Source organism: Hakea prostrata, chromosome 4 (assembly GCF_041222555.1).
Source record: "Hakea prostrata isolate BN-2017 chromosome 4, UWA_Hpros_2, whole genome shotgun sequence".
In the NCBI taxonomy this organism is placed as follows: domain Eukaryota; kingdom Viridiplantae; phylum Streptophyta; class Magnoliopsida; order Proteales; family Proteaceae; genus Hakea; species Hakea prostrata.
In genome coordinates this window covers 9,625,633-9,637,668 of record NC_142603.1, presented here as the reverse complement: position 1 = coordinate 9,637,668, position 12,036 = coordinate 9,625,633, and the positions used below count along the sequence as shown (strand labels likewise).

The 12,036-nt window shown below is 37.5% G+C and overlaps 1 protein-coding gene across 4 annotated transcripts; it reads left to right on the top strand.

Annotated features, from left to right (window-relative positions):
- Positions 1-7,332: 7,332 nt before the first annotated feature.
- On the top strand, positions 7,333-11,469 carry LOC149017710 (transcription factor BEE 2-like). Of its 4 annotated transcripts, XM_089152032.1 has the most exons (8): positions 7,336-8,188; positions 8,426-8,620; positions 8,706-8,840; positions 8,924-8,995; positions 9,089-9,277; positions 9,369-9,474; positions 9,595-9,683; positions 9,958-11,469. In XM_089152032.1, the coding sequence occupies exons 1-8, from the start codon at positions 7,778-7,780 to the stop codon at positions 9,982-9,984; spliced, it is 1,224 nt and encodes a 407-aa protein (XP_089008158.1). In that variant the 5' UTR covers positions 7,336-7,777; the 3' UTR covers positions 9,985-11,469. The 4 variants fall into 4 exon arrangements, with proteins under 4 accessions (XP_089008155.1, XP_089008156.1, XP_089008158.1 ...); XM_089152029.1 differs by lacking the exon at positions 9,958-11,469 and having other exon boundaries at positions 7,333-8,188; positions 9,595-9,945; XM_089152030.1 differs by lacking the exon at positions 9,958-11,469 and having other exon boundaries at positions 7,335-8,152; positions 9,595-9,944.
- Positions 11,470-12,036: the final 567 nt, after the last annotated feature.

Here is a 12,036-nt window from a genome sequence, read left to right as displayed (position 1 = left end):
TCAAAACCTCATTTTGAAAATAATAATATATATAATATATATATATATATATATATATATATATATCAATGACACTCCTTTCCATTTGGAAACAATAGCTGATGTAAGCAATTTTATTTATTTATTTATTGATAACCAACATTTCATTGAGAAAGAGCCAAAGGAGAGGTTGAACATAGGAGTACAAGCCACTCAGTGGAAATATGTCATTCAATTGGGCTCACAATATTGAATGCCTTCTTAGATAGGAAATCCGCAATATCGTTGGATCGCCTAAAGATATGGTGGACTCTAGCTATAGTCCAAAAATTGCACTGTCAGGAATTGGTAAGTTTTTCTAAAACCTTACTTGTCTTCTTCCTCTACTTTCTGCAATCACTCTTCTTCTTTTATCTTTTACATGATTCCTCTCCCCCTTCTTGGCAAATATTTTTTCATTTTTCTTTACTCCATCTTCTTCCCTTTAGATGTGTTGATAATTTTGAAAATGGACAAATAAATACTAATTAAGATTAATGGTGTTAGGAATAAGGGGTGGAGCTGAAAATTTTCCCTTGTTTTTTTGGTTTCATCTTTAGCTAAAGCAAACAGTACTGACTTCTTTGAATTTTTATTTGCAGCAGCCGTTGTTGGTTGTTGCCAACGGTGGTGATCGTGTCATGTAATCAAAATAAAATCGAATGGTTGAAAATCAAATTAAGGAATTTACTTGTAAATATTGTTTTTTAGTTTACATTTTAAGAGATTGAAGTTTACTAATTTATAAAATTAGACTCCTCATATATCCGACTCCTAAATCCCTATTTTAAGATCACCTATTTGTGGGTTTGATGGGTTGCGAAATCCTAAGGCGACTCCCTCCCACTTGCAACCCATCTCCACCGTGTCTCCCACTGCAACTCTTCTTGTCCACCCCATCTCACCCATGTCTCCCCCTTTTTCATTCCATTGGATTTTGGGTCCTCTTACTTTATGATGGGCTTTTAATAGACTTTTATCCAGTAAAATGCGTTTCATAGCCCATTAAAACCATTCTGAAGTTCGCTTCTGGAGATTTATTCATGGTGGGTCAATTCATACCCCGATTAATTCGTTGACCAAACCCGACAAGCAGAGTGATGACCCTTTTCACGGGCCTAAGAATATAACACTAGCATGTATGCCAGAATCCAAAACGTGACTCCTCTAGCATGATGGAGAATGTAAACTGCAAAAGAATATTACTTCACTTCCAATGATTAGAGGAACGTCTTTGATGATCAAATTAGTGGTAGCACAACAGTAAACTCTAGACCTAAGTTGCCTCATAACCTTAATGTAAATTGTGAAAAAGATAGAACCTACCTAGATCTGAAGGGTGAATAGTAGGGTTTATTGGTATAGATGTGTTTACCCTAGATTGTAAGATGCGGTGTAAACTCTTGATTGTTGATCGTTAGATGTAGGGCGTTCTTTTTCTGTCAAAGTGGTAGTGTCTTACTCAAATATGGTAAGTACTCATGCAGCACGATCAATCCGTAGTATTCATGGATGCGTCCCGATTTTCTCGGGATGGTTGGCGGATGTCATCGTGACGGATGTCTCGCGTCCTTCTCATCGTAGTATTTTCTTCCATAATTAATTCATACCAAGGCCGACCACATACCTAACTCCTATTTAAAGTGGGTTTGGCTAACTTGCTCGGTCTAGCCCCTAGCAACCTGTTTGCAACTCAACATACCAAGGCCCACGATCACCCTCTGACTAAAAGGCTCGCATGCACTTGCGCCGAACATCACACACGGAACAAACCCTAGTTAGCTCTTTCAAAGCTGCACTAAATCAATTATTTGAGAGGAATTGGATTTGCGGTGATGAATAGAAAAATAGCTCCAAAAGATATTAAGAGCTAGGTTCTGTTTTTTATTTATCTATTGTCCAAATTCGACATGAATGTTCCACTGGTCCTGAGCCACTATGGAAGTTACAAAAGCTTTGGAAAATTTTATGAAGAGTCCAATTGAACCTAATACAAATTATATTAAAAAAGGCCAACTGGGATATTATAAATATAGTGATCGTATGACTGAGAAAGGTCATCAAATTTGATAAATGAAAGATCCTTATAATATGTAAAACCGTGATCATTGCATGAGGCAATAGGAGGGGATCATTCTGTTAGTTCCTTCAGAAAATTAGTCAGTAGATTTCTTCATTTGGGCTATGAAAAGTTTCGTGTAGTTTGGTCCTTTTAACAGATCCCCTTAAAAGTAGTGCTGCTGCTGTCTTTGAAAATATTAGGGGAAATGATTGCCAATTAATGACTCATTGCCACTGTACCTAGTTTCTCTATAATTTTCTATATCTAAACAAGTATATTTGTTTATTTGATGGTATCTTTGATTGAGAAGAGGAGAACCTGGGGAAGAAGAAAGTTGTAATGATTTCTTATGGAAGAAAAAGCTTGACAGGAATCCAGGATTCCAGCTGGGGCTCTCAAACCCATATTGACTTGTTAAAGTGTCCATAATAGAACATCATCATAACTGTATATGGACTTTCTTCCCTACCCTTCCTCTTTACAGTTGGAGAATCTAATGAACAGATACTTTGGGGGTCCCAATAGCTATCTAAAGCAGAAGAAGGGGGATGACAAATCTGCTTAAATTGTCAATTAACTTCAGGTAATATGTCATTTATCCCTATTATGACAGATTATGATGAGCTAATATGAATTTGCTTCTCAAGGTGAGCCTTATTCCCCAACATGGTAACTTTCTTGTGTAAACACTAAGTATTTGTGGAAGGGGGAAAGGAGAAAAGGGTGTTAGGGTAGGGGGACAATTTCCTGTCCAATTATAGATCAAATGCAAGAAAATATAGAGGCCAAAAGTGGTGGGACTCAAAGCAGAGTCAGTCAAGCACCTAAATTGTCTTCTTCTTGGCCTTTTTCTAGCACTATTTTTATGTTGTTGAGTACTTCCTTTGGCATTTCTCATTTCCTGTACGGTTGGACTCATAGAGTGTGGATTCATGACTTATGCTTCAAGTTTAAGCACCTTGTAATGCGGGGGTGCATGGGCTACTGATGGAAACACAGTGCAGGACTCTACTCACTTGGCCTAACATTGCATCTTTATGAAGCAACCCCATTTCAGATCTTACTAGCAAAGATCAAGAACTTTTTTTCGGGGTTCTGATACTGGGTTTTCATTGGTTTCATTTTCACGAGTTCTGAAACTGAGAGAACTAAAAGATTTGGTTCCATGCTAACTGACCTGAGAGAGAAGGAAGTGAAGATTGGTACCACAAGGCCTGCAAGAAGGGTATGTTTTGGTGGGGACCAGGGGGAGGGGACAATTGGAATTCTCAAAGAGGATTGTGATGAAGTGGTGAAGTGGTAGGTGAAGGGTCAGCCTTCAAGAGTAATGCATGGAGACAAGTCCATACGAAATTATGAGGGTGGGGTGCAGATGCTCCAAATAATCTCCTAAGCTATGATTTACTATACCATCATCTGTACTCTTATTATTCCTTAAGACGGAAATTCAAAATCTTTTTAAAGCAGTCTTCCATCAGATCTCAAAATCTTTATAGTTTATTTATGTGACAAATCTCAAATCTGTTCAAAACTTCTGAAGTCTCATATGATGTTTGTCTCTTCTATTGCTCCGAACACCAGCTTGGTGCCTGTTAAGGCACATCTACAGAAGCTTTTGTAATCATATTGTTCACTGAGGCATCTTAAGAAGCTTACTTACTATTATTTCCTTTTTAACACCTTTGTGGTATTCTTTCTATCTGGGTTTCGCATATATTTCTGGGGTTGCTACTACTGGGATCTGGAGTTCTTTATTTGCTTCCCTTGTTTGGTATATGCTGTCTCTGACTTATATTTTGACTCATCTACATACACACTACTCTTCTATTATTTGTAAAGCTACTATTCTTTGCAATCCATGTCTGTCCTTCCCCTTCCACCCCACCCCCTTTCACCTTAAAAGTAGAATGCAATAGAGCATCATTGTCATTTCAACCTTTTAGAAAGCAATACTGATGACAAGCTTTGACATTTGTGGACAGCCCTAGGTGAAGCACCTCTGCTATTGATCACTATAAAACCTAATTTTTGTTATAAATATTTCAAAAATATGATTGAAGGGAGAGGAGTTCTTGATTAAATTCCTCAAATAGCTGCATTGAAGGCATAAACATCAAGGAATTTTATGTTTTTGGGGTAGACATCAATTGTGAAAATTCTCTCTATGATTGTCATTAGATCGGCTCTTGATATTGATCCCTTTTGAACCACTCAGTCATGCATTGCTTCCTTTTCTTCAGTATACTTTTTGATGGATTATTAGTTTCTCAATGCAATGCCATTAGGGTTGAAACTAGCGATTTGGTTAGGCATTCGAGGGTTTTGCATCTAACTGATGAGTGTGGGTTTAATTATTCACTACTCTATTAAAAGAAAAGAACAAAAATGGTATGATTGGTGTTTGAAAATGAAAATTTTTAGGGCACTAATGCTTCATCCCATTTGATGACTCATTTTATAAAGACGTTTGATGCTAAATGTAAGTTGACAACTATTTAGACTTAGAATAGACAAATTATGAGGAGACATTTGTATCAATTACTTGGGAAGAAAATCATGGTTGATCTCCCTTTCTTTTGGTTTGTTTTGGCTCTATCTAAACTCTAGTTTTTAGGTGATGAAATTAAATTTCAAACTAAAACGAATTTCTAATCATGGTTAGCAATGATTATGTAACTAACTTAAGATGTTTCCCAACCTAGAAATTTTAATTGCGTTCCATTTTATTTTAAAATTGTCAAAGATTATTCAAAGGAAAATTTGTTTTCTTTTAAAAACATCATACTTTCCTTCATTGGAGCTAAAGTAAGGTATTGTTTATTTACAAGATAAAAAATGATGAAAAAATTTAACATGTAAAAACCCACTTGTAGTGAGATAGGGATAGGAAAATAAAAGAAAGGATTTTGTACAAAAATTCTAAATATTGGTCATATTTTTATTATATCTCTCACTTTCTTATAAAGTTTCACTAAATGTTTGTAATTTTTAAAAGGGATGCAGTGGAAAAAGTGACATATCACGTTATCTACTTTTTCATCCCATTGAATCAAACAAACCATTCTCACTCCTTTTTCCCGACTTACTTCAAATTAGCAAATCAATGATGCCTAAAAGTCTTTGCATCTTCAGGGGCTATTATGTATTAGGCATAATAAGATGACTTTTCATCCATATATCTATTTTAAGTGTAATCTTATAGTTTAACTCAATCATATAAACCATTATGAGCATTTCATCATTATCATGAAACGTATACAGATGTCGACAAAGAAAGAAACAAATACATCATATACTAATACAACAGGGCCAGCCAATAAATATTAATGTCAAAATAGCACGGAACAACTTGGATTTAGATCCTATTGATGAAGAGAGCAATTGAAAATTAATCTATACCACTGTTTTGTTTTTTCATTTTTTGGAAGTTGAGGTTCATCTAGGCTAGCTTGCCTCAGCAAAAGTCGAACCCACAATCTATTTAACAAGAGGCATGGATTTTATCGCTAAAACATTGCTGTGTGGGTCTTCACTTTTTTTTTTTTACTGTCTATTTCAAACGAGTTTTAGGTTGGTAAAAAAATTAAATTATTTGTCCAATAGAGTAGATGGGCAGTCATGAACCTTAAGCGACGTCTTTGTCTCATCATCCACCCCTATGATTATAGAGCTAATATGTATCCACCATGAACTCCGTCAATCACTCTAAAACTTTCTAATCTAATGTACAGTTTGCTACTTAATAATTAAGCATAATGACCAATAAATTGCACGTAAGTTTTGACTAAACTCACCACGTTAATAGCTAATCATGTATTTATTGGGGAGATAGAAACCTAATACCAAGAAAGCCAATTGAAATGATCATCAACCCTTCAATGTTTCTTTTTGTGTTTTCAGGAGGATAATATTTTTTTTCAACTGATGACAATATTACAAAGAAAAACTTGAAGGAGTGGTTTAGTTGATAAAAAACTAATAACTTCAAGTAAGAAATTAGAGTTTGAATCCTCTCAGCGTTGTAACCGTGTAAATTACCTGAAGAATTTTTCAATTAAAAGCGTGTAAATTACTGTTCTCATTCTCACAATTATCAATAAGACCTAGGGCTGCAACATGTTCAGATTGGGCTGAGGTTTGTAAAGCCTTGATCATACACTTAACCCTAATCCTAACTTTATAGGCCTAGAATAGGATGGATTAGGTTAGATACTGAAGCCTGACCTTAATTCTAATAGTAAAACAATAAAACAATACATAATTTCATGTTGTTCTGTTTTTAATTACCATAAATTACTTCTAAGATAATAGGGTTGATTTGGCCGTGCAAACGTTAGCCCTAGGGATATATTCAACCGTAACCTAACCTTGACCTAATCAAGGCCACCTAGACCTAGTCCTAACTTGCACTTCAGGACTAGATTTTTGAGACCAAATAGGTAGATCAACATGACTCAGGTCTTCAAGGTCAAACTTGCATCCTTATTGAGATTCGTTACGAAGTTATTAATGTTTTCTTTTTCATTGAAAATAACTTATATTAGGCTCTCTAAAGAAATTATCCTATAAGGCACAAAAGGATTCGACAGCTGTTAGATATAAAGGTTTCTCTCTCCTTTCAAGTTCTGATTAGCTGAAAGCATACAAGAACATGATACAAACCTCGAGCTCCCTATTTTTATTTAAATGCATAAAACTGATGCTGTCCAGACCAACTTACTTATATACACCTTGACTACATCTTGTGGGGGAGTAGCTTTTTACATAAAATTTAAATATAAGGTCGGATTTTGCCCTCGGTCTCAAGGGGGTTTCAACCCTTGACTTCATAGTTATGAGACTTTCCAACTGAGCACAACCCATTCTAATTCCTAATTCCTAAATTCAGAACCCCTTCCTTGCAAGTAATCACCCCCATTAATGAGATGGACTGAAACTTGATTGCTACTTGCTGCGGTTGCTGGCAACCATTGGGAATTTTAACTTTTAGGGTTGGTAATGTATAGCTTCGAATTTTTATTCTACCCACACCTCATGGATAGTGTTGAGATAGATTGGTGGTGGTTACTTGCAATTTCAAATTCCTCACATCCACAAATGGTGCAAATGGGTTAATTTGGTCACCTGTAGAGGAGAGATTCCAAATTCAGACTGACCTACAAGGAAGGGTTCCAAATCTGACCCACACCTTTGTGGATGGTGTGAGATGAGTTATGGTGGTTGCTGCAAAGGATGGGCTTCCAACTTCCAAATATTGACTCCTCTGTCCTGACTCTGTCGCTGTGGTGGTGAGTGGTGAGTACCAAACTCCTCTGTTATTTATTCGGGTCATTGGTGTAAGACTTCATATATATATAAGGGTTAGCCCCATGGGTACTCCTCAAGTCCTCATCTTTTGAACTTGTGGCCCTTCTTACAGGGTTCTTTTACATTTCTTGCGTTTTCCAAATGAAATCCAGAGAAAGAAAGTTTTTGAGTACTGAACACTGAAACCAGAGAGGCTCTTGAGGATTTCCATAGCCCATCTTTATTATTTTCAGCTGAATCATCAGTTGAGAGAAGGATGGTATTTCCCTAGGCTTTTGTAACACTTTATGTCTTCTCCTTCTGAGTTTATGTGACTATATGAAGCAGAGAGGCCTGCGAGAGATGTTACATTGTGTACTCCACTACGTCTGAGAATCTAGCTGGAAAGTCATGGACGTCACTATGCTGGAGGGGCAACGAGCCCAGCTGAAATGGCAGCAACAACCACCATATGAATCGTCCAGTCAACAACCTCAGCAGAGCTGTTTAAATGAGACCCAATTCAGTGCTTTTTCTCTGCAGCAGCCGACGATGATGCAGCTTCATGAGTTGATTAACAACGATCCAGCAGCAGCTCAAGAACTGGCGAATGGATGGCCGGAATTGGGGAAATACCCACTACCCAGAAGAGGTTCCAGCAGGGAGACGACAATGGGGTTCATATCTCCCACTCCCCCTGGTCTTGTCACTGATCCTGTTGAAATGGGTTACTACATTTCCAACACTGCAAGCTGCTCCTTGGTGGAGGAGAAAGGAGGAGAATCGGTATTTTCTGTTTCCAAGAAGAGAAAGATTGAGAAGGCACTTGATCCTCTCCCTTTCTTTCTCTACTTGTTGAGACTATGCACTACTCCCTGCTTTTCATGTTAATTCCCTGCGTTTCTATTAAGCCTTCTCTGTTTTTCTATTCCAAGTACTTCATCATTTCTCTTTTTTTCTGTTTGGGCTCTATGGCATTTGTTGTTAGTTTATAGATAAGAACTTGCAAGAGCACAAGCTATCCCCAAATTACATAATTAACAATTGCTGGGTACTCAGGTTGCAGAGGATACAAAAGAAAAGAGGACCAAAGCAGATGAAGAGGTGGAATCTAAGGTCACAGAGCAAAACAATAGCAGGCAAACTGATACGTCGAAAGATACCTCGAAGGGCTCTGAAGTTCAAAAACCAGATTACATTCACGTCCGAGCTCGCCGTGGCCAAGCCACTGATAGCCACAGCTTAGCAGAGAGAGTGAGGGAACTGTGTAATTATCTTGTTAATTTCTTTTGCTTATAGTTTGAGATAATGTAGTAACCTATATGTTATAATTTGGCAGGTAAGAAGAGAAAGGATCAGTGAGAGAATGAAGTATTTGCAAGATTTAGTCCCTGGGTGTAACAAAATCACTGGCAAGGCTGGAATGCTCGACGAAATCATCAACTATGTTCAATCTCTTCAGAGACAAGTAGAGGTATTAGACAAAGCCATTCAGGTACTCCTTTTCTTTTTTATGAGAATTTCTTCACTTATGTATGTTTGGATAATCAAATGCAGTTTTTGTCCATGAAACTTGCTGCTGTGAATCCAAGGCCTGATTTCAATATGGAGAACTCCTCTAAAAAGGAGGTAAGACTATAACATTCTCATCCAATTAATGCCTATTATGATTCTTTGGGATGCCACATTTGATAAGATTTGTAATTTTATATTGGTTCCCAGATTTTGCCTACTTGCACCTCCAGTTATCCCACTATGGGGATCTCTTCAGAACTCACAAATCCGAGCTACTTTCAGTTTAGTAATGCAGTACATGAAGTGGTAAATTCATCAGAAACGACGACTCGAAGAAGCATTAGCACTCCGACGTTCCGAATGCCAGAGCCCTTTATAGATTCATCATGCTTCAATGTAATTTCTTCCTGATGTCCTCTTTTACTGTACAGTGTCCACAGCCCCTGTCATCTTTGGGATCTCTAAGAACCAGATTTCTTTGGAGCAGGTCCAATTCCCCTCTTCTTCTTCTTGGGATTCTGGTTTACAAGGCCTCTACAATGTGGAGCCTTATCAAGGAAGATCTACTCTTTACACATCTCAACCATTCACAGGTTACTTCCAAACTCTGTCCCCCCCCCCCTTTTTCACTTGATTAGCTTGTTATCACTAGTTTTGCTTCTTTGTTTCAATGTGAAAAAATATCTCCTCTTCTTGCATGTAACTGAGTGGAGGAAGGAGAAAAGCTCCATTAGAAAGGGAAAAAGAAAGGCTGCAGACTCAGCAGATGGAGACCCCTGAGAGGAAACCCCACATAAATAAAGTCGGAAATTTCCTTTCTGTCATAATCTTTGTTTGGACTAGTGGACCCTTTTGTTTCCAAAGATTCACCTTTCTTCTCCATATACAATTCATTGTTTATACCACAAATTACAATTCTTCTATTCAAAGAAGTATTGATTTTGTTGATCTTCTCCCTATATAATCCATAGTTTTTTCCCAAATGATGATTTTTCTATTTGAAGAAGTAAGGATTTTGTTGCCCAGAACCAGAAGAGAGCAATAGAATCTAAAGAAGATCTATGGTGGTTTTGCAGGCACCTTGGAAGCTTCCAACATTCTAAAGATGGAGATGTGATCTGTGGGAGAGCTTAGCCTGATACTTTTCCCTCTTTTAGTCACTTAATGTGTTGTAATTAATTGTATGTATTTATGTATAATCACAGCAGTTTAGCAGTTACCATCTTATGAGTTATTTACCATCAACCTCTCTTTTTCATGCATTTATACTTGAGAGAGAGAGTGAGGACCACATATTTAGAAAAGGTTGATGGTGACAGAGGGAGAAAAGTCAAGCATTGGGAGTAGAGGAGAAATACAAGTGCAATAACAGATCAAGCTACAGCAATGAAGCTTGCTAGTGTAATGAGGCATCCAACGGTTGAGCTAACATACATACATGATACATCCCTATGTACACCAGCTCAAGCATAGGATTCTCACTGAAGAGAGAATTTTCTCAGAAACCCAATTGAGAATCTTAAGATATATAATAGATTAGATGGTTGAGTAGGGGATATGATGTCCCTTTCCATGAATCTCCATCAATTACCACCAAATATAACACCTCTTAGTGGGAGAAGAAAGCAGGTTTACTGTTGCAGGAGAAAGGGCCTACAAGATGCTTGCTTCTGCTGCTGCTTCGCTGCAACTTCTCTCTTGTCCTTGGATTCTCCAAAAGGAGTTGTTCCCTTTTTTTCTTAATCTCTTTCTGTGTAAAGTTACTAGTAAATTGCAACATATTTGTGGGGCCTGCTTCTTCTGTCGCCAGGATCTTCAAGATTCTTCCTCTCTGGATGGTGAGAGATGCATGGTTTGGCCTTTCCATGACTCCGGTGGGCCCATTTAGATGGTGTCAAACTTCATTATCTTCCCTTTTCCTCTTTTTCTTTCTTTCTACACAGAATCCAGTGTCTTGTCTAAACTTCTATATAACTCCAACAAAATCAGTCCAAGCCTCAGAGAGCTTTCTGCAAGAGATTTTTTATCAATCTAATTCCACAACTTGAATTAGTGTTTGTGTGCGAGTGCATAAATGGGAAACAGATGATTTAGACGGAGCCCACCATTTCCCTAATGCTTCCAACCACAGAAAGAATTGATGATTTGATCATTACCTGAAAGTCATGATTTGGTAGAGCTGATAAGAGGCCTAATATTTCTGTGACACTTCAAAACCAAGATATCTATGGGATCAATGATTAAGTTTTGTTCCCAAATTCATGGGATTTCTCCCTCTCTGCCATAAATATATTGGGTTTTATGTGCCACAATTTGGGATTGAGAGGCTGCGTCGTTGGGTTTGCTTCATTGTTTATTGTCGAAAATGCGCACCAAAAAAATCAGAGGTACTGCAGAAGTTTGATATGGTTCACACATCAACATGATGTGCTATGTCTATGAGACGAAGAAGAAGAACTTTCATAATGTTGAAAGAAGATTAAAATAGAGATCTCTCATCACTTACAAGAACTCTCACTCAAAACCCTAAAATGAAAATCTCAAATTTCACAATGTAAGGTACATATTTATCGAGTATTACTGATTAATCACCTCAATCCAATTTGGCCTCACTTTTTACCAGAAACTACTTTCTAGCCCACGAAAGGTCCAAAACTTACACTACGTTTTGGTTCCCAAAACTAAACCCAAGCCCAGTCTTATTGTCAGGACCAGGTTTAAAGTATCGGCCTACATCGTTTCGTATTGTTCGATACATGTCGGTATCGTAGGCCTACGATACGATACAAGCTGATACATCTCTAAACCTTTAGTTTTCCTTATCATCTCCCTAGTATTGCAATGTATCGGCTGATACGGAATGAAATGATACAATACTGCACTACAGTACTGATTTTACTTTTATAAAAACAATATATGTTTAAAGTTACATAGTGATTGTATTTGTAAGCATCGAACCGATACACCACGATACATATTGATACAAACCAATGCGTTTGTATTGGGTAAATGACGGCCCAAAAAACTGTAAGAAGCCCATTCTTAGTGATGAGGCTTTACCCATAAATGGGTCTTGAAAAAGGGCCGGTTCAAATATAGCCAATGAGGGCTCACCTCTATGGTTCCTGATTACAACTCCCAAACCATCCAAGTCT

Excerpts from the sequence above, each read along its gene's own strand:
- LOC149017710 (XM_089152029.1), top strand. The coding sequence starts at position 7,778 with ATGGACGTCACTATGCTGGAGGGGCAACGAGCCCAGCTGAAATGGCAG. Across the intron at positions 8,996-9,088 it reads AGAACTCCTCTAAAAAGGAG|ATTTTGCCTACTTGCACCTC; the intron begins GTAAGACTATAA and ends ATTGGTTCCCAG. Across the intron at positions 9,475-9,594 it reads CACATCTCAACCATTCACAG|GAAGGAGAAAAGCTCCATTA; the intron begins GTTACTTCCAAA and ends AACTGAGTGGAG.